This window comes from Microcaecilia unicolor, chromosome 4 (assembly GCF_901765095.1).
Source record: "Microcaecilia unicolor chromosome 4, aMicUni1.1, whole genome shotgun sequence".
Classification (NCBI taxonomy): Eukaryota; Metazoa; Chordata; class Amphibia; order Gymnophiona; family Siphonopidae; genus Microcaecilia; species Microcaecilia unicolor.
The window spans coordinates 58,352,536-58,375,228 of NC_044034.1; the positions used below are offsets into that span (position 1 = coordinate 58,352,536).

The 22,693-nt window shown below is 43.5% G+C and overlaps 1 protein-coding gene across 3 annotated transcripts in view; it reads right to left on the bottom strand.

Annotated features, from left to right (window-relative positions):
- SLC35F2 (solute carrier family 35 member F2) overlaps positions 1-22,693 on the bottom strand; it is a 75,230-nt gene that overhangs the window by 50,242 nt on the left and 2,295 nt on the right. For 2 of the 3 annotated variants that reach the window (XR_003941882.1, XM_030200259.1), the window contains exons 1-3: positions 16,970-17,239; positions 14,515-14,690; positions 6,776-6,903 (exon numbers count right to left, since the gene is read on the bottom strand). Coding sequence is in view for 2 of the 3 variants with exons in the window: in XM_030200259.1 (XP_030056119.1) it covers positions 6,776-6,903; positions 14,515-14,690; positions 16,970-17,073 (408 nt within the window). In the remaining variant the exon portion in view is untranslated. Of the gene's footprint in view, positions 1-6,775; positions 6,904-14,514; positions 14,691-16,969; positions 17,240-22,693 lie in introns of those variants that run through there. The other variant, XM_030200260.1, reaches the window with a different exon arrangement.

Sequence of the window (22,693 nt, forward strand, 5' to 3'; positions counted from 1 at the left end):
TGGTTGCCAGTAACTTACTTATTCAGATTTAAACCCACAACACATTTTAAATTGATCAGCCTTTATATCTTTCTACTCTCCTCTCTCCATCTCAAGCACGATTCCAAAGCACCTGTCATTCTGTGTTTTGTTTTTTTAAACCTGGGTTCGGTGCTTTGGAATAGCTTGCCTATGGGTTTGAAGCAGGAATCCATGACTAAATTCAAAAAGCAACTTGAAACATTCTTTCTTCAACCAGCATTTAATGACACCACCTAGGGTGAGGCTGCAGTTTCTTTGATGGAGTTACCAGATCATTTCTATTTGTGTTTTATTGTTATGTTTGATTTATATTCTATGTATTTAGATCGTAAACCACTCAGATGGACCTCCCCCAATTAGTAGTCTAGTAAATCTTTGCAATAAATAAATAATATCACCCATTCCTATAATGAATTGCCAAACTAGAGAATGTGGTAAAAGTAGTTAACTTAGCAGGGTTTAGAAAAAAGTTTGGATAATTTCCTAAAAGAAAAGTCCATAACACATTATTAAGATGGACTTGGGGAAAATCCACTGCATATTCTAGGATAAGCAGCATAAAATCTGTTTTACTGTTCTGGGATCTTCCCAGGCACTTGTGACCTGGATTGGCCACTGATGGAAACAGACACTGGGCTTGATGGACCTTCAGTCTGTCCCAGTATGGCAATGCTTATGTTCTTAACCAGTGCTCACCTGAAAAAGGCTCTTCGATCTCACTTCATCAGATACACTTTCAATTTATGATCATTTGTGTCACCACTACTGTACCTGGCTGTTTTCCTAAACCCAAATTGAAACACACTACTGGGATGAAGCAGAATCAAACAAAGATTGTATTATCCTTACATCTGTTCTGTCTCAGACCTGTATTATTCGCTATGCAAAACCGGTGCAAGAAATGCCGGGGCCCGAAGCACAAATTTGGGAAGATTGTCTCAAATCACACTAGCAGGCTGTGCCTCCTTCAGGTTCACACAGGCTTGGAACTCCCTCTAACATGGGACACAGGGCAACTGTCAGCACACACATGGCCAGATCTCAAAGATTTCAGTGTTTAATAAAAACCAGGAACTCATATATAAATTACTCCCATCAGACAAACAGATGTGTCACATTTTTTTGCTAGATTCAGTGTGGCTAGACCAAGGTGCTGGAGGGATTTGGAGAGCCCAGTGACTACTCAATCATGTGGTGGGCGTGTGATATGGATCATTCCTTTTGGAGAGCAGTACAGGAAGAAAGTCAAGACATTATGGGCATGTGTATAATGCTTACTCTACATCTGTGCTTGTTGGCTAAATAGAAAGAGGAAATCGTATTAAAAAGGCATAAGGTCCTCATCTCACAAATAGCAAAGCTTGAGCTTATAACCAGAATGTTAATGGAGAAACAAGACAACTATGATGCTATACAGACCAGTTACTGAAACTGGGGGGGGGGGGGGGGGGGGGGGGGAAACAGGGATCTGATTCAGAGATGATCTGAATTTTTTCTGAAGGTCTTACACTGTACCATTTAGCTTTACATTATAATGTACTGAATTACGTTAATAATTATAACAGGTCTTGTGTTCCTGGCCGTACGATCCCTCCCAGGTGTTTGGTGTACCACTTTTTCATTTGCCCCCAGATTCTATATATGGCGCCCAAAATTGTACGCTGATCCAGGAAGAACATCCAACTAAATTGGCTAACAAGCCCATGAGTGCCAATAATTGGGTGCTAATCAGCACTAAACGGCACCAATTTGAATTTGCACACGCATCTTGCTACATGCTTTTCTATAACCATGTGCATCCAAAAGGGAGTGTGCTCATATGAGGTCCATGGGTGGGTAAGGGGTGTGCCTGAAATTTACGCACAGTATTATAGAATACTGGGGATGTGCACCCAAACGGGGCGCTGGGAATTACATCTAATTCAGCAGGCATAAATCCCGGCACACAATGCTATTCTACAGTGACATAGCACTGACTGCCAGTTTTTTTCAGCGCCCATTTTTGAGTGCCATTTACTGAATTTACCTCTTGCTATCCATGTCCTTGCTTTCATTTTTTTTTAATAAAAAGTTATTTTAAAAAAAGGTAAATCTTGTAACTAAAACTTATCTCTTCCAAATACTTATGCTTAGAGATAGAAGGCATAATGTGGGATATAAATGCCATACATAAATAAACGTAGGCTACATAAAAATCAGCTTTTGAAGGGTCAAAAAGTCCAAACAGGATCTTCCATCACTACAGAAAGTGGCAACCTGCAAGGAAGATGAAACTGAAACCTCATTTACCATGATCATTAAAGAGCTACAATCCCTGGAAGTGACTAGAATCAAAGTTCAATAAAAGAAAGTGTATTTCAATAGGCAGGGAATAAACTGACCTATACAGTCCATGAGGTAGTCCACTCTTGTTTCTGTATTTTCCCATCCCTCCCCCCCCCCTTTACCTGTGTCCACTCCTGTCACATCTCTTTTCTCTTCCCCTGTCCCTGTCCGGAAGTGTTTCTGGTATGATTGATTATCTTTCCTAGCAATTTTGTAGTTCCTTTCCATTTTAAATTATTTGGATTATTGTAAACCACCGAGATCTGCTAGTTAGCCATGAAGGTATACCAAATCTAATAAATATCCAGTGTACCTGAATGTAACTCACCTTGAAAAAGGTGTGAGCAAAATTCAAATAAATAAATATATAAACGATAAGGAAAATGTGCTTTGTTGGAAAATACTGTGGCACTGTTATATTATTATTATTAGCATTTGTATAGCGCTACCAGACGCACGCAGCGCTGAACACCTGACACAAAGACAGTCCTTGCTCAAAAGAGCTTACAATCTAAATAAATAACGTTCTTATGATCAATGTTAATAGCATGCAAATTTATGCATGCTATTAACAATCACTGGGGTAGTTCTGCAGGAAGACTGTGACCGAGCATTTGCCCACAAGGCACAAGCCTCCTGCAGAAGCTGTTTTTTGACAGGTCCAGGCCTTTTGTTTTGTTTGACAGCCCGGACCTGTCAAACACAGCCCAACAGACAAAGTCAGAATCACTGCTGCCCTGAAAAGGGACTTTGTTACTTATACTCCTGTAATCTTCTATCTTCAGCCTGAAAGCAAGTTCCAGATGGAACAGGTGATAATCTAGTGAAATTTATGGAGACATTTATTACAAAGCTAATGAAAATTCAATTTATCAAGGACTTTGAGACTTAAAGAGCACAGTGTGCTTTACTGTAATACCAGCAACAACAAAAAATGGCATGTGATGTGCTAAGGCATTCGAAGGCACACTAAAATGGAATAAAAGGACATTCGCAAGCATGGCAAAATACTACTAAGTGGAATGGTTTGTAAGAGTTCAACAGAAAGCGAAATGCGCAGTATGCACAGAGCACCCTTTATAGAATACTAGCTTAGTGGGAATCATCCCGGCACCTAACTTAGGTCGCCATTTACTGTATTCCCCATAAGCGACCTTCGCATATCAGTTAGAATAGCACCTAGCAGCATGTAAATGCCAATTAGTGGAACCTATAACACGTGTAAGGGTTAGTACTCTGTAACATACACGCACTATTTCCTCCGTACTGAAGAATGGATTTTTTGCCCTTCGTAAGCTAAGATCTGTAAAAGGCATCCTTGATTTTTATGCCTTACACCAGGGGCGTAGCTACGGGTGGGCCCGCCCGCCCACTTTTCTTCCAGGCCCACGCCAGCCCCAGCTCCCATTGCCGGCCACTGCTGCTTTTCCAGTTGAGCAGCAGGGCCGGCGCTACAAAAAGAAGAAGCGCTCAGCTGATTGAGCTGAGCGCCAACGCTAACGAGAAAAATGTTAAAAAAAAAAAAAACGCGGCACCAGGTCCGCAGGCAGCCTTGAGGCATTGGCTGCAGGCTCTGCAGGCTCCTCCCTTCTCTTATGTCACTGCCCCTGGAGTGAAACAGGGCAGTGATGTAGGGAGACGGGAGGAGCCTGCAGAGCCAGCAGCCAATGCCTCAAGGCTGCCTGTGGACCTGGTGCCGCGCTTTTTTTTTTTAAACATTTTTCTCGTTAGCATTGGCGCTCAGCTCAATCAGCTGAGCGCTTCTTCTTTTTGTAGCGCCGGCCCTGCTGCTCAACTGGAAAAGCAGCAGTGGCCGGCAATGGGAGCTGGGGCTGGCGGGCCTGAATCAGGAGAGGGGAAAACAGATGGAAGGATGGGGAGAGAGAGGGGAAAACGGATGGAAGGATGGGGAGAGAGAGGGAAAACGGATGGAAGGATGGGGAGAGAGAGGGAAACGGATGGAAGCATGGGGAGAGAGAGGGAAAATGGATGGAAGGATGGGGAGAGAGAGGGAAAACAGATGGAAGGATGGCAGAGAGAGGGAAAACAGATGGAAGGATGGGGAGAAAGAGGGAAACGGATGGAAGGATGGGGAGAGAAAGAGGGAAAACAGATGGAATGATGGCAGAGAGAGAGGGAAACAGATGGAATGATGGCAGAGAAAGAGGGAAAATGGATGGAAGGATGGGGAGAGAGAAGGAAAACGGATGGAAGGATGGGGAGAGAGAGGGAAAACAGATGGAAGGATGGCAGAGAGGGGGAAACGGAAGGATGGGGAGAGAGAGGGAAAACAGATGGAAGGATGGCAGAGAGAGGGAAAACAGATGGAAGGATGGGGAGAAAGAGGGAAACGGATGGAAGGATGGGGAGAGAAAGAGGGAAAACAGATGGAATGATGGCAGAGAGAGAGGGAAAACAGATGGAATGATGGCAGAGAAAGAGGGAAAACGGATGGAAGGATGGGGAGAGAGAGGGAAAACGGATGGAAGGATGGGAAGAGAGAGGGAAAAAAGATGGAAGGATGGCAGAGAGAGGGAAAACAGATGGAAGGATGGCAGAGAGAGGGAAAACAGATGGAAGGATGGGGAGAAAGAGGTGACAATGGATGGAAGGATGCAGAAAGAAAGAGGGGAGACTATTGGAAGGATGGGGAGAGAGAGGGGAGACATTGGAAGGATGGGGAGAGAAAGAGGAGAGCTGCTGCATGGAAAGGGGGAGTAGTGAAAGATTGGAGAATAAGAGGAAGGGGCATGGGGAGAACAAGGGTGATAAAAAGATGAAAAGCCATAAGTAGATGAAGGAAATTAAAGAATGGATAGTAAGAATGAATTAAATCAGGACAGAGAGAGAGAGAGAGAGAGAGAGAGGCAGAAAAATATTGAAGAAAGCTAAGAAAAAGGAGAGAAAAATGAGAAATGGCCAGGAAACCGTGGCAGAAGAGTTAAGCGAAAACGAAGGAAAGCAGAATCTAGAGACAGGGAGCAACACAATGAGAAAAAGTAAATGGCCATACAACAAAGGTAAATAAAATAATTTTATTTTTAATTTAGGATAAAGTAATATGGTACCTGTGTTAATAAAGTTTCAGAGACTAATACTTCCTTCCTTAGGTCAGGAGAGGATACCATAACAGCATTATACTGACCTGAGGCAGGAGGTTTTGGCCTCTGAAAGCTCACTGAAAATGTGACTAAATTTTGCTGGGGGAGGGGGGTAGAGAGAAAATTTTGTGCCCACCCACTTTGGGTTCAGGCCCACCCAAAATCAGCAGTCTGGCTACGCCACTGCCTTACACACTCTGTTTCGTGCCTTTATAGGCTCACAATTAGACTATTGTAGCATCATTTAAGCAGGCCTTTCCAAGTTACAAATTAAACGTCTCCAAACATTGCAAAATACTGCTGCACAACTGCTCTGAACTGATCAACGCAGGGACCATGTCATCCCTCTTCTTATGAGACTTCATTGGCTCCCTATTCATTTTCGTGTGCAATTCAAAATCCTTTCATTGCTATTCATACAGGTATTCCTGAGTACTGTACTTGGCAAAACTGACTGTCCCTTATGCCTCTGTTTGCAACCTACGTTCTTTGAATGACTAGGTTAGTTCTCCCTAACAGTTGGCAGGCGTATTGGGAGGCAACAAGAAAGAGCGTTTTTATTTTATGGCTCCACTTTTGTAGAACAACTTACCCCTACAGATTACAGCTGAACATTCATTTAAGAATTTTAAAGTTAGGCTAAAAATCTCTTTTTGTAATAAGGCTTATTCTGGATCATAGTACACTGATTTTGTCAGTAGTGACAGGTGCCCCTTGAAGTAGGGAGTATAGCGATGTAATTGATCTTGATATGCTTGTGTTCTTTCCTATTGTTTGATGGCGTTCCTTTCTTCCTTTTATTTTATTGATTTTAATAATTTTTACGTGTTAAAAAAAGCAATTAAGAAAGCTTTAATAAACATAAACTAGTGATGCCTAACTCCAGATTCCATCTTACAGAATTGCTATGCAGATGTTTAATCGTCCTAAAGCACACGGAGATGATGTTTGGATAAATGGCTGTGCACAGTGCCGTGCCAACACGGTAAGTGAGGTAAGCACGGCAGGAGGGCGCCGTCCTCTGGGGGGCGCCCCGCCGCGCCATGGGAGCGGGAGGGCAGCGATCATTTTCACAGGGGAGAGGGAGCGCGCGCGCGCCAACTGTTCGTCTGCGGGAGGGGGGGGGGGGCGCCACAGACCCTTGGCACGGCCCTGGTTGTGCAGAAATCAAAATAAGCCTTTCATGTTGACAGGTTGGTATTGTTGTGTTTTGTTTGGTATTGCTGACATCAATAAAGAGAAAGAAAAAAAAAAATACGCCTTTCCTGTCAACCAATACTGACTGAATACCTACAGCATTAAAAGCAGAAAATGGGTGGAATTCTTACCTGGACGCTTGTTAAGGAGGTATACTGGTAGGCTTTAACAATTGCATAATTGGCTTCAACATCAGCAAGTCCCAAGAAAATATATTTCCACCACTTCTTTTTCAGAATGTGTAAAAAATTGTCCTCACCTGATTAAGGGAAATAAGCAACCACGTAATGCTTGATGTGGATAAAACACTGTATATTTCTGCTTTTTGGCATTAGATATTCAATATTTAAAACTGGCATTTCACTCGGGAAGGACTAGGAGTAATCCAGGTTTTAAATCAATGTCCTCAGGCAACAATAGGATGGTTGCAGATAAGCAAACATATTACACCCAGACAAGAGTGACATTTGGGGGGGTTATTTTAGAAGTCATAGTTACAATTTCCACATGCAAATACTATTTCAATAAACAATTTTATTTGGACCCTCCACGGTCCGTGTTTCGGCTTTTAAGAAAAGCCTTCATCAGGGGTCGATCAGTGAATGCACAGTTGTATACTGATTGACAGTGAAGCATATGAATTGATCTCTCTAAATGCAAATGGCGACAAAACGTTTTTTTAATACGAATTTGTTGGTGCGAGACAGTATTTTTCTCTGCATTTAGAGAGATCAATTCATATGCTCCACTGTCAATCAGTATACAACTGTGCACTCACTGATCGACCCCTAATGAAGGCTTTTCTAAAAGCCGAAACACGGACCGTGTAGGGTCCAAATAAAATTGTTTATTGGAGCATCTTACCCTTGGTTTGGACTGATCTCTTGAAATTGGTTTCTTTTCCATTTTCTTTTATGCTGTTGAACTTTTGTGGACATTGTGAACCCCTTTTATTTTTGCACATGCAAATACTGGCATTTATATGTGCAAAAACAGATTTCAAAAAGCAGCTATTTACATGTGGAGATCTACACTATATAGAGATTTCAAGGGGGTGGGACATGGACAGGACTAGGATCTATGGGGCCCTTTTACTAAGCCGTGTAAGCGTCTAAGCGCACCCAACATGCGCCAAAATGGAGTTAACACACGGTTACCGTGTGGCTCTTGTGGTAATTTCATTTTTGATGCACATCCAATACACGTGTCCGAAAAATAATTTTTACTTTCAGCCGCGGGTATCGGACGCACGCCAAGTGGCATTTGGCGCGCATAGGTCATTACCACCCAGTTACTGCGCGAGTCTTTACCGCTAGGTTAATGGCTGCCAGTAAGGTCTCAGACCCAAAATGGACACATGGCAATTTTGATTTTGCCGCACGTCCATTTTTGGCAAAAATTTTAAAAAGGCATTTTTTACAGGTGCTCTGAAAAAGGATTCTGAGTGCACCCAAAACCCGCATCTACATTACCACAGGCCATTTTTCAGTGTGCCTTTCTAAAAGGACCCCTACATGTGTATTCCCCATTTTATGAAGAAAATACATGAGTTTGGGGGGAAGTTCCACGTCGGCCTTTACACCTGCTCAACAGGTTTCTGCTCATTTAATCAAGGCTTTACAAGAGTGTCTAAGGGAGTCATTCTCCATATTCCCATGTAGTTTTTGTCCTCTAAAATGAAGTCACATTAAGGCGGCAATCCTCACTACTTAATTGGCAGAAATACACACTTAGGTTTATAAAATGTCGCAACTACACATGCAAGTCAAGAAATCACCACTTCAACGTTTTAAGTGCAGACACCTCCAAGTGGAAGCTGCTGGGTCTGTGCCATTCATTTTTTGCATGCGTATATTTCTGGAACATTTTGTTCTAATGAACCACAGATTTGAAGATAAGTTAAGATAAGGGAACAGGACTGGATGGCACATTTGTAATTTAAAAATTTAAGACATTGTTTGTATGGGAATAGCCAGTTCTGATTTATTTCACCAACATCTTTTTTTATCCTCTGCGTGGGATTGCATATCTGTAAGTTGTATAATCTCATTCATTCAATTATCAATTTTTAATGTTTTAAACTGGTTTGTGCAATTGTTTTACTATTTTATTTCTGTTTTAAACAAGTATTATCATTAACTGTGCACCGCTATGATCTGCCAGTTAGTTAATGGCAGTATAACAATCTTAATAAACTATAAACTATCCCTTATCTTGGAACCTCCTGAATGGTCAGTCAACATGTTTTATTATTTATGACATGTTTATGATTTTTCATAAAGAAGACTTTTTAGCAAGATTAACTCCAAACATGATTTTTACCTTTTTTGTTGGCCTATGTGATTTTAAACATTTAGGGCCCTGTTTACTAAGGCGAGCTAGCATTTTTAGCACACGCTAATGCTAGAGACACCCATATATTCCTAGGGGTGTCTTTAGCGTTAGCGTGAGCTAATTTTTAGTGTGCACTAAAAATGCTAGCATGCCTATAGCGCAGCTTAGTAAACAGGGCCCTTAAATTATTATCTTCCACTAATCTTAGAAATATTACTAACTACTCCCTCCACTCTCCAGCAAGCTAGTCAGCCGCCCTCCACCCTGTACTCCAGCAAGCAGTCAGCCAACCGCCATCCTCCCCAGCCTATACTCCAGCAGCCAGTCATCAAGACAGCTGCCACCCACTAACCCCTATCCCAGCAAGTCATCTAGCCTCTCTCCTCCTCTCTTGCTAGCCTTCAGAGTTACATCCCCTTATCCTACTGCCCACAGCTGCTGTTAAGACCAAGAACTTCCTCCTCTGCACATCACACACATTGTGTGTCTGAACTGTGTGCTACAGGAACTATCATGCTGGTCTCGCAAGACTTGAGACCAGCGCAAAAGTTCCAAAACCACATGGCTCAGACTTACACAGAGCCATACAATGTGCAGAGGATGAAGTTCCAGCAGCAGTGGTGTTGGTTGCAGCTGCAGCATCAACCACAAAAATACTTTTAAAAAGACAGAAAAATTCAAGGCACTAGAGACAAATTTCTAGTTACCCTGGCAACTTGTCACCTTGGATTTGTCGAGTCCTGGCCTACACAATGACTGAAATAAGTTGCTGCACTGGAAGACACAAGATGTTATCTACAAGATGAGTACTCAGGTTAAATTGTTTGGCTCATTGTTCCTCGGGCTGAGTATATAGGAAGAAGATTCAAAACTGGAATGGAGAATAGCTATCCAATGCACTCTTGGCCCGTTTGAGAGCAGATTCGACCTCCATGGAGGGGTGAGGCAGCTGAGCCCTCTCAAATCCAGGAGCCTTTTAGATACAATACTGCGCATCCACCTTCTTAAGTACGACCTGCACTCTGAGGGGAGACTCCCAGTTCTTCAACAGTGTGTCCATAAGGATAGGGTGCAATGGCACAGTGACCCCTTCATTAGGAGGAGACTTATAGCCCAGGACAGATAACGTTTCCACTCTAGGTTCTTCCTCCGTCTCCAATTCACATAGCATGGTTGCAGCCATCTCCCTCACAAAACTAGAGAAAGAAAGCACCTCTGGTGGAGACTTTTGTCTCTCTTGAGGGGAAGCAGGATCAGATGGTATACCATATGACTCCTCCTCTGAGAAGTAATGTGGATCTTCATCTGACTCCCAAAAGCGGTCCCAATCAGACTCTTCCACATACTCACACAGCTGAACGAGTCTACACCAACCTCGGCCTGGTGGAGTGAGGGCCACGCCCCGAAGAGCCCCAAGGTACAGACTCTAGGGAAGCTTCCTCCCCCGATGTCGACAGCGGTACTGCATGTCCATATGTCGATAACCTGCGAGGCGCCAGCATCGAAGATCTGGACATCAGAATTGATGGAGCCTCAGAGAAGGCCTGGGGTTGTTCTGCTTGTGGCGCAAGTGCCCTCGATGCACGAGCAGGAGGCCCCTGCAGTAACTGCGTCAGCTCTTCTCAAAGCATGCTCCGGAACCGCTCATCAAAGGTGGGCATCGGCAAAGGCATGAGAGCTTGGGAAGAAGCAGTCTAAGAAGACGTTGGTGCCAAACCGGAGGCAGGGACCAGGCCGCTTGATGACTTGCGTAACAGCACCTCTTCTAATGAGGAGGAGTGATCCTTCCAGTACCTGCACTTCTCAGGCATCGGAGTCTCCGATGTCCTGGTGCTCCTGGCACCGTGCATCAAGGAAGACCACAGCTTATGCTTCTTGGGTTTTCCCCAATGCATAGAGCCTCGATCCCCTGGTGCTGACGAGGATGACCCTGAACCTGTGCATATCCTCGGTGTCAGGTCTGATGCTGACCAGTCCCGGGGCCTGTTATCAGCTCATGGTGTCAAAACAGGTGGAGACCTACTCGATGCTGATGCACACCCAGTGGATGCCAAAGTCTGAGCAGCCATGGAGGTTGATGTTCCGGCCTTCGAGGAGCCAAAATGTTGCTCTCTCTCAGCCAGTCACACCTGCTCAGTTCTCACCTGCATTTTTAAACAGAGATCACAATCAGAGGAGACATAATCTAGCCCAATGCACCAATTGTGCAGATACGTGGCAGAAATCACACATCGACATTGGATGAATCTCTTGAAGTCACTGGGGGGTCTTCTGAGACATCGGAAAAATAATTCTGGCTAAATTACACTCCTCAATCTTGAACTCTCAAACTGAGGTCAGGGCTGTGGCCTAAACCGGGCAGCCACACCTGAAAATAAAGAAAACTTAAAAGGGCCAAAAAAATCCTTAAAAAAATACAAAAGGTTGAGAAAAACAAAGAAAAAAAAAAAGAGAAAAAGCATGACTAAAATAAGAAAGAAACCCGCATGGGAAGGCGATTACAAAAGAGTAGCACAGCCTGAGAAGAGAACACGGGAAAGCGTCCTCTCATCTCTGTTGAAGAAACAAGACTGGAGAACCCGCATTCGTGCACTGGGCGGGAAGGCACCAGCGCATGTATGGTGGGACACTTCTAGAATTTTCTGCTTCACTCGCTAGTCAGCATCTGCACTGGGCTCAATCAGATGACATCACACAGATGTGAGAACAGGAAGGCCTGCTTGTCCTTGGAGAATATAAGAATATTTGTATTTGTATATCTATGACAACAAGCCGACTCATTTTGCTTGTTCCAATTTAAAAAATTTGTAGGCACATTATTGAGGCAGGTGAAAGTACTGGTGTGAAGAAACAATGTATTTTAAGTCTGTAAAATGTACTGGATATTTTCCTGCACTGATTATGTTCTAAAGTATATTTCTCCTATTTGGCCAGCAGACGGTGCATATTTATGCTTAAAGCTGTTACAGAGGACTGACTTCACTTTCTTTTAGTTGGCACACAGATAATAGGAAGTGCCTGTAGTGATGTAACCAGTTTTTATTTGAAGCTTGACTCTTCTGAGCTCTGATTGGCCTGCAGTTTGAAATTACCCAGCAGATGCTGGCTGTTGCTTCAGTTTCAGCCCAGGAGAAGAGAGTGAGAGATCTCTTTACTGAAGCTCTGTGAACAGCTATATGTCCTGATCTCCCCAGCTACTTTTTTAGGAAGTAAGCAAATGTTTAGTTAGTGTTATAATTAATCCATATTTCAGTTACCTGTTATTGTTTGCTATTTGCACTATTTTGTTCCACTGCTCAATATTTTTAAGAGAATAAACATAATTGCTTGTTTGCTCTGTTTGTCTGGACTGATAAAGAATCCTGGTGGTTTGTGTAATGGGTCTGTGAGTGCTTTCATGGAACTGTGGGACCACTGGGAGTGTGGTCCCAGTAACCTAGAAATCACTGGGGATAATTTGATAGCAGGAGACTCGCCCAGAGGCACAAGTGGCAAGTGCAGGTGGACCTGAGCTGTGCTGGGGATAGACCCTCTAAGTGGCCGTGGGGTAACCGCAGGTGGGTGGCTAGGCGTTTTGTGACAACTGGAAAGTTTTTTTTTTTTTTTTTTTAAGATGAGCATAATAAGATAATTATGACACTTGAAACTCAGTGAGAATATATGGTTCTGCCTCAAGGCACCAGATATAGATACCGGTAATCAGCCCAATAGCATGATAGTGCTTAAGGTAGCAACAAATCAGTAGACTCTGAGAACCACTAAAAATATACACGGTAAACCAGTAAAGCCGGGAAGAACCAACTGCTCAGAGATAGATAAATGAGAGTCTAAGCCAAGCGAGAGCAAACTCAAGAATAATTTAACACATTTATACCCCACGTTTTCCCCACTAGTAGTAGGCTCAATGTGGCTTACACAAGACTGTAGGGAAAACTACAGTGCATTAGAATACAATTAAACAATGTAATAATGAAATAGTAAATGTTTACGTATCGTATAAACAACAAAGATAATAAGAGTGAGTAAGAAAGATAGGGTCTGTGGATTTTGCTGTAATAAAAGAAGAGGTAAATTAGGTTGAATCAGGAAAGTAGGCCTTCTTGAACAAGAATTCACCAGTCTGCAAAGGTTCCATATTGTTTGAGTGAAGAGTAAAAGAAAATGGTGCCAAAAAAGGAAAAGGATTCAGGAGACCAAAAAACATGGAGAAAATTCATAATCAAGAGGCTCCTGCCTTCCAAATGTCCACTGAATCAGAAAATAGAAACAAACAACCTGTTAAATAATAGTACTGCAAGAGAAAAACTCTGCTGTCCAAGAGCGGAGAGAGAAAAATATCAGATGGCTAAGCCGATGATAAAAGCAAAAATTATTTACCTCTGTGAGAATAAATGCAGAAAGCATAACAAGAAGCTACTTATGACAAAAAGACAATATTACCTCAGTCAAAAGGCAGTATGAAGATGTGCTTTGATCCTGGCAACCTGGATTTAATTCTCACTGCAGTGACCTTGGGCAAGTCACTCAACCCTTCATTGTCCCAGGTACAAAATACTTAGGGGTCCCTTTAATAAGCTGCGGTAACAGGAGACCTGCGCTAGCATCAGCACATGTTTTTGACGCAAGCTGAAGCCCCCTTTTAGCGCAGCGGGTAAAAGGCTGTCTTCTTTTTTTTTTTTTTAAAGAAATGGCTGTGAGGTAAGTGAACCACTTACCACGCGGCCATTTTAGGGGGGGGGGGGCACTTACTGCCACCCACTGAAGTGGTGGTAAGGGCTCCTGCGCTGACCCAGCGGTAACCGGGCAGTGCATGGCATAGCCTGATTACCGCCAGTTAAGTTCCAGCGCTACAAAAATCCAAAATATTTTGGTAGTGCCAGAAATGGCATGCGCTAGGGGTGGGAGCTACTGCTGGGCTGCTATGGTAGCCCAGCAGTAGTTCTACATTGGCGCTCGGCAAGCCCGTTGCCACATGCCAACCCTTTAGTAAAAGGTGTGAGCTCTCTAGGGACAGAAAAAAAAATACCTGCATATAATGTGTATAGCACTGGTTACATCTAGTAGCACTACAGAAATGATTAGTAGTAGTAGTAACAAAGCTTTAGTCGCACTGAAAGGAACATTATCCTGCCTGCAACACTACCCCCTGCTCTACTAACACCTAGTCACGGAAATGGGTTAGGACCTGGCTGAGAAGCTCTGACTAGGGGCTGCACAGTCCCTCCACCAACCGCTGGAGACAGAACATTTCTGAACATTTCATGGTTGCACAAAACCCTCGTAGGGTGAATCAAATAGAACTACTTTGTTTTTCTATCTCCATCTTCTGGTCAGTGGAAACACCACCCACTTGTCTGGACTGATCTGGTATGGACAATAAGGAAAGATACAATGGGACAAAACAAAGACTGGTTCAGATTGTTAGGTTGCCATTAGTTCCATACTTAATAAGGCAAGATCTTTAAATGTATTTGTGGGGATTATCAAACACAGGAAAATATTACGATGAGAACACTGAGGATTATTTTGTTCATACCTGTCCTTAATGCCAGCACCACGGTATAAACCAGAAAAAGTAGACAATAGTTGATAAAACTTTGAAGCATCGGTGTATTGACTTTGTAGGCATACGCTAGGTACTGACTGGTAACTGCTGTCCCACATATAAATAGTGACACCATCTGTCCCAAAACAACCGTCTTTAAAACATACCTGTGAGTGCAACGGAAAGAATAATACAAATCATTATAAGGAAAGCCCAGAAGGAGGAGGAGAAGCACAGCAGAAAGTAAAAACAATCCAGAAGTGATCTGCTAGCACAGCTTCTGGTTAATCTAGTTTCACCATCTCTTACTGGCAGCAATGCTGACTAAACAATAAACAATCTTCCCTCATTACTCAGGGACCTGGTTAGTTGTGGTCACCACCCATCACAGTTCTTGCTGAATACAATTGTATGTATCTATGCAATTTCTACTCCACTTCCTATAACATCTATCCCTCAACTGATGTCTCCTGGGCATTTACATAGCTCAGATATACAGAGATGTTCCTTGGATAGGTGAGGATTTTATTATTCATTTTGAAGATCTCCAGAATGAAGAGCTGCCAAGTTACTCAGTTTTAGGAGGGAGATTCTTATGACAGTACTGGAATTCTGTAAACTCCATCCTCATACTTTATGGGATCTGCAGCACTGATTTCAAAGGCCAGTCAAGGACTACAGATACCACACTGCTTTAGACTGGCTAAAAAGTCTCCCTCCTTGAACCAGGCTTCCATGCAGAAACTATATACTAGCAGAATAACTCTTCTCAGTCACAAAGGCAGAACAAGGATAGAGCTTCACACCAAATAAAGTGATCAAATATTAGAAATACAAGCATGCAAAAACTGAACTGGAAACCCCTGGAACCCAAATTCTACATGAGTGCAACAATGGAGAAATAGAAACAGAACTATTTTTTCTTCTGTACCTCACCCGCTTCCAGAGTTACCAACTTAGCCAGTTCTAGGAGGGAGACTTCTAGAAGACTGGGTATAAAATGGATCCTCCAGATCAGTCAGATTAGCCAGATCTAGTGTGTACCACCTTAAATTTGGAGGATCCAGCTTTTACCCTGTTGGTCTTATCCTCAGATCCACTGCCTTGACTTAAATCTACTGCTACTTATCACTTCTATAGCGCTACAAGGCATATGCAGCACTGTACACCATACACGAAAAGACAGTCCATGCTCAAAGAGCTCACAATCTAAATAAGACATGTAAACAGAACAATTAAGAGGTAAAGGAATTAAAGAGGTGGGGTACAGGGCAAGTGAGTAGTGGTTAGGAGTCAAAAGCAGTGTCAAAGAGATGGGCTTTCAGCCTGGACTTGAAAACAGCCAAAGACGGGGCTAGACGAACAGGCTTGGGAAGCCTAAATCTGTGGAATCCGGCTTTTACCCAGTCAGCCACATCCCCCTGATCCTCTGCTCGATTCTCTGCCAACACTGCCTTAGCCGGTCCCCATTCTATTCCTGGATGTCTGAATTATTTTTTCCTCAAGATCCTGCTTCAGCCTGCCTCTGAACAGTTCCGGGCAGGTTGAGGTAGAACTTCTGCATCCAACTTTTTAATGTAAAAGAAAAAGAAATCTGATGTTCTGTGGCAAAGGCAAAACAGGGATTGGCTAAGGCAGTAGCGGCAGAGGATCTGGTTGGGGCAGAGCAAAGCAGAGGACCCAGGGATGCAGCCAACTGGGTAAAAGATGGATCCTCCAGATTCAGTGAGAGAAAGCAGTGGATCTGGAGCTGCAACCAACTGGTAAAAGCTAGATCTTCCATATTTAAGGTGGTATACACTAGATCTGGTGATCCAGAAGATCTGTTTTAACCCATTCCTGATTTCTAGGTCAGTTATGGTTTTAAACTTAACATGCTAAAAGTGCTAGAAAAATCCCCACCCTTACTTTTTTTTAATTTTGTTGGCAGGTAGGAGGTGTGTTCCTTTGATGTTGTTTGCTAACATTAGGGCATGGGCCATCTTTACAGCAGCTACAATAAAAACGGCCTTAGTGTGTGGGGAAAAATACAAATAAGGTTGTGCTAAGGCCACTTTTTACAGTAGCTTAAGTAGAGAGGTGTGGTATGTCCAATAAAAAGTATCATCTTATTTTCTTTTCCATGTTTTATTTTGTTTGATTTCTATTGATAACCTACAGTAGCTTAGTAATTGGTCCCCAACTTACCAAGAAAGAGAATGGGAGAACTTCATCCTTCTCCAAAACATATGAGATGAACGTATTGCGAACTGCACACTAATTTGTTTTGTTATATGTTGTCCCTCTAATTTTACTTAGTTTGTGTACGGGCGAGGCCTTTTTTTTTAAACTGGAATCCCTTTAAAGTTATTCGAAGCTTGTACAAAGCAGAGGCAGCAGGATCGCGCGCTCCGGCCCGCCTGCACCCAAACACGCACGTCAGGTGTTGGCTCCTCCGTGTACTCACCAGCTGCACACTGCCGTCCTCACCCAAGCCAGCGCGCTGTACCAGCTCCTTCTCTCCGAGGCCCGTGGAAGCGCCGGCTCGCTGGAGTCAAAATCCGACTCCATGACTGAAAGGAGCAAGGAGCTGTCCGCGGTGCCGCAAGCGAGGTATCCCTCAGCGGGGGCTGCCGAGTGCCGACGAAGGTCGCCGGCAAGCTCGGGTCAGGATGCGCAGCCCGGGTACACGCGCACACAGCAACCACATTCCTCTCTGTCTCACTCCGGGGGGCCTGGCTGGAGATCCACGTGTTCCTCCCTCCGCCGGGATCCGCCCACGCACCCGCCTTTCACTCCCTGCATACGTCAAAACAAAGCGCCAGTCAGAGCTGGCTCAACCTTTCCCGCCTTCTGTGTTGAATAATTTTTCCCTTTTGACAAGTAAATAGAAATAAAACAAAAGGGAAATAAGATGTTCCCCAAGACATTACTTCCCAAGACTAGCGGGGAAGGGGGGCGATGACGCAGTATTAAAGTGCCGGTAGCACTGATGAAGCCAAAATCTCTGGGGCAAAGCTTCCTTTTACTAATCGGACACGCTCCTTCAGTTTTACCGCAATGTATATGATCCTTTCCCAAGTCTTTAGGTTTTATCCCACTGTTTATTGCTCTAACCCTGTTCACCTCCCCACCATCAATCCCTTATTTCATTTCCGTCCATTTATGATCCGCCCCCAACGCCTTAGGTTTTATTTCAGTGGATTGAAGGAAATAATAGACCTATGTTTTCTGCTTTTATGAAATTATGCAGTCAGTGAAGGAATCTGGAGAAGTAGGTAGTGTAACTCTGGTCTCAGTACACACATTCTATTCCAGGGAACAAGTAGCTCATTGCAGGCTAGGGGCATCCCAAGGGCCACAAGGAATACTCTGTTAGACAATACTTCTCTTTTCCACACCTTATTCAAGGAGCTGGGTGCAGGCCACAGCCAGATAAAAATCCGGAAGGCTGTAGGGTTATGAGCTGGGGCTTTATTTCTCTTTTATTCTCTGATCTCTTTTTCTTTACCAGTCTGGGAGTAAATGAATTTCATTCTCACTCAAAGAAAAGCCTCCAGTCCAGAGAGTTATGCAAAAATAAAACAAATTTTACTGAATTTCTGCCACAGGCAGTTCAATTCTTCTTTGAAGCAAACAGTCAAGTCAAAAGCAAATTGTAATCCAACGTAATTTAGGGATATACTACTACTACTACTTATCATTTCTACAGCGCTATTAGATGTATGCAGCGCTGTACGCTGGACTTGAAGAGACAGTCCCTGCTCGACAGAACTTACAATCTAATTAGGTCAAACAGGATAAATAAGAGATAAGGGAATTACTAAGGTGGGAATGATAAAACATGGGTACTGAACAAGTGAGTAAGGGTTAGAAGTTAAAAACAGTATCAAAAAGATGGGCTTTTAGCCTAGATTTGAAGACGGCCAGAGATGGAGCTTGACGTATCGGCTCAGGAAGTCTGTTCCAGGCATATGGTACAGCAAGATAAAAGGAATGGAGTCTGAAGTTAATAGTGGAGCAGAAGGGTACACATAAGAGAGATTTACCCAGTGAAAGGAATTTCCGGGGAGGACTGTAGGGAGAGATAAGAGTGGAGAGGTACTGAGGAGCTGCAGAGTGAATACACTTGTAAGTTAATAAGAAGAGTTTGAACTATATGCGGAAACAGATAGGGAGCCAATGAAGTGACTTAAGGAGACGGCTAATATGAGCATAGCGACACTGACGGAATATAAGTCATGCAGCAGACATATTGAAGGGGAGAGAGATGGCTTGATGGGAGACCTGTGAGAAGCTCAGTCTTGGTCTTGTTTAGTTTCAGATGGTGATGAGACATCCAGAAAGCAATATCAGACAGGCAGGCTGATACTTTGGCCTGGATTCCTGCTGAAATTTCTGGTGTGGAGAGGTAGATCTGGGAGTAGAGGTAGATCAGCATAAAGGTGATACTGAAAACCATGGGATGAGATCAGAGTACCAAGGGAAGAAGTATAGACGGAGAAAAGAAGAGATCCCAGGACAGATCCTTGAGGTACACCCACTGATAGTGGGATAGAAGTGGAGGATGATCCACCAGAGTATACACTAAAAGTATGATGGGAGAGATAAGAAAAAAACCAGGAAAGAAAAGAGCCCTGAAATCCAAGTGAGGACAGCGTATCAAGGAGTAGGCGGTGATCAAGTGTCAAAAGCAGCAGATAGATCAAGAAGGATGAGAATAGAATCTTTGGATCTGACCAGGAACAGGTCATTGGAGACTTTAGCAAGCACTGTTTCAGTTGAAAGAAGAGGGCAAAAGCCAGATTGAAGTGGATCAAGAATAGCTTGAGATGAAAGTCAAGACAAGTGCAGTGAACAGCACGTTCAAGTATCTTGGATAGGAAAGGAAGGAGGGAGATGGGGAGATAGTTGGAAGAACAGGTTGGGTCCAATTAAGTTTTTTTGAGGAGTGGTGTGACTACGGCATGTTTGAAGGCATCAGGAACAGTCACAGTGGAAAGTGAAAGATTGAGGATATGACAGATAAAAGGGATGGCAGTAGGAGAGATAGTGCTAAGTAGATGGGTGGGAATAGGATCAGAGGAACAGGTAGTTAGTGTCTGGGGAGAAAGTGAAGGGAGAGTTGGAGGTAAAGGCACTTTGAGGAGAGAGTTCAGTGTGGCAAAGAGACGTCGATGGTTTGAGCCAAGATAATTTGTTAAGTGGATGTAGTAGTCCTGTTTGGCAAGTGAAAGAGCATGTATGAAGTCAGCATGGGCACGGAATTTCAGCCAAAGCATTCGGCAGAACTGGCACAGGAACATAGGTAGTGGATTCTAGAGGTCAGTCAAAGCTGGGGTTTGGTAAGCCTTACTGAATGGGGAATGGGAGGAGCGAGAGTATCCAGAGCACAGGAGAGAGTAGTATTATAGGAAGAGACAGCCTTATTGACAGACTTGGATAACATAGTGGTTGAGAAGAGATTTGAAACACTAGAGGACAGAGTAGAAGGGTCAATAGCCTGAAGATTCCTAAATGTATTGGTTGAGATTGGCCGGGACTGGGGGGGAGGAGGGTGTTTAAGTGTGAAAGTTATCTGATGATGGTCAGAGAGGGGAAGAGCTGAGGCACATAAACTGGAGAGTGAGCAGTTGGATAAGGAGATAAGATAAAGACAGTAGGCATTCTGGTGAGTGGGGGTAGTGGAGCACAGTTGAAGATTGAAAGAGGATGTTAAAGTGAGAAACTGAGAAGCATAAGAGTCAGAGGGATCATTAGCATGAATGTTAAAATCCCCAAGAATGAGGGAAGGAGATGAAGGTTCAAGAAAGAAGGAAAGCCAGGCACCAAAGTCAGTGAGAAAGGAAGAAAGGGACTTATCAGAGGGGTTGATAAATGACTGCTACTTGGAGAAGAAGAGGAGTGAATACATAATATCAACTGGCTCATTTTTCTCCCTACTGGTAGGGCCACTTGTTTTTTCTTCTCTTTGGCTCACCTCTCATAAAAGCAATAATGATGATCAGTGCACTAGCACTGAGGGTCCAATTAGTGAGAGAAATAGCTCAAAGAGTGTGGGAGTGAGAGTCTACAAATTAGTGTAACACATTCCTGATGAGTGAAACTTGCAATTTCTGGCTTCCTCTGGAACTCTGCAATCATGGATCCCAAATCTGGTTCTTAGGTTTGCTTATGAGTGATGACCACAACTCCTTCTAAGGGGTGTGAATACTGCTTCCAGAGTACTCCCAGCCCCTAGGGAGCAGAATACCCAACTTATGGGCAAATGATCAGAAACAAATGCAGGCTGTTAGCATCATACTAGTGCTTGCATTTTCTACCGCCCCATGATCAGAGCCCCCGAGCATGTGAAACAACGCGCTTCTGGTCTCTGAACACAACTAGCATGCAAATGCATGCAAAAAGGGCTCTTAGCGCATGTAGCATGCAAATGCATGCTAAACCTATTCATTCCCAATGATCAGCGACCAGCACCCCTAAGATTGGCTCGCTGGCCGCAGCAAACCCTATGCCAGCTCGGTTTTGCATACCATTGTATGCTAGCAGACCCCATTCCCCCAATGTAACAGCCCCCCGCAGGAACTCCGACTCGACCCCCCCAGTGACAGGGGGCTGGAGGTCCAGTGGACCTCCAGTCCTCCCAACCCCCCCCCCCCCGACACAGGTTCAGGGGGGGTTGGAGATCTGGTGGGTCTCCAGCCCCCCTAACCCCCCCAGCATCCCTCAGATGTCCCTGGTAGCCCAGTCGACCACGGGTCAATCCCCCCTACTTGGTGGTCTAGCGGCCCTTCCCCACCCCCCTACCTTCAGTTGGAGGAGGGAAATGGCCTCCCTCCTCTTCCATCTGCGCTGTCTAGAAAATGGCAGCGCCCAGCCCTGCCCAGTGCATCCTGGCCCCAGTGATTCAACCTGAACTTTCATTAACATTTTTGTATTGGATGCTTGGGGTGAGCTTTCCCTTTTAGTTTGCAAATGATTTGTGCACTTAGCATTGTATATCTTCTAGGGATCTGCAGACAGCCTACATGGCATTACATAGCAAAATTATTACCATTAATCACATTACTAATTTATTCTTTGGTCAGTGTTAAAAACATTTACGTGGTTGACAGCACAGCTGCATAAGTGTTTTTTAAAAATCAAATCTCCCAAGGGTATATACTTTTACACTGGATTCATGTAGCGCAATGGAAAAATCACATGCATGAGTTATTAAGGATGGAGAGACTTTTGGTGGACACAGGGGCTTCCTTTTAAAAACAGATTTCTTAAACTGTGGACTCCATTTCTGGATACCTTGACAGTTTGGGTTCATTCTGCCTTGTTAAATGAGTTAGCTATCTGAATACAGAGCTACTGGCTATAATGTATTTGGATAGATCACCAGTTCACTGAAGTACTTCACAGGTTTAAAGGGAGGAATGGAGTTTTTCTTTGGGGGCGGGAAGATTGATGGTGGTGGGAATAACTTGATATCTTTATACTGTTGTGTTTGTTTTTGTTATCTTGCTGATATTGGTTCTGTATGCAATGTTCTTGTTCTTGTTGTCTATAGGGATGATAACTCCAATAAAGATATTTCAACATAAAAATCTAATCTCCGACACAGAACAACCAAAATGATCTGCCTGGAAAAGGGGGACAGTTTGAAACTGGGCAAGGGTGACAAAGTTCAGTGGCAAAATTCAGCTATTGAACATATAATATCTGTTAAAGTACAAACTGGAAAATAGCACATCTAACTTTAAATATCTATTCTAAACATTTACACAGATAGTGCTGCTGAAAATATATATAATCAATTAAGCATTTAGAGGTTAACTTTAAACAAGTTAGACATTTATAGGTCAATGTTTAAACCCCTCAGCAGGTTTTTTTAGACATTGGTCATGGCCTTTAAATACTTCACATGTACTCAGTCACTATCTATAGAAGTGGTAGCACTGAATATACCTATAGACACTAAACTATACAGACAATGGTGATATTAATCCACTATCTGTATCACGACGACTGAAGGTGAGTGAACCCTTGGACCATAACAGGGCAGGCAAGTGACAGAAAGTTCCCAGTCGACAGTAAGCAAGTCTCTTCGAGGATGGCAAAGACAGTGGGTGGTCTTGAAAAGGACCCTTGGGGGCAGGCCTGGTAGAACTGAGATCTGGAGTGGCTCTGAGAAGAGTCCTTG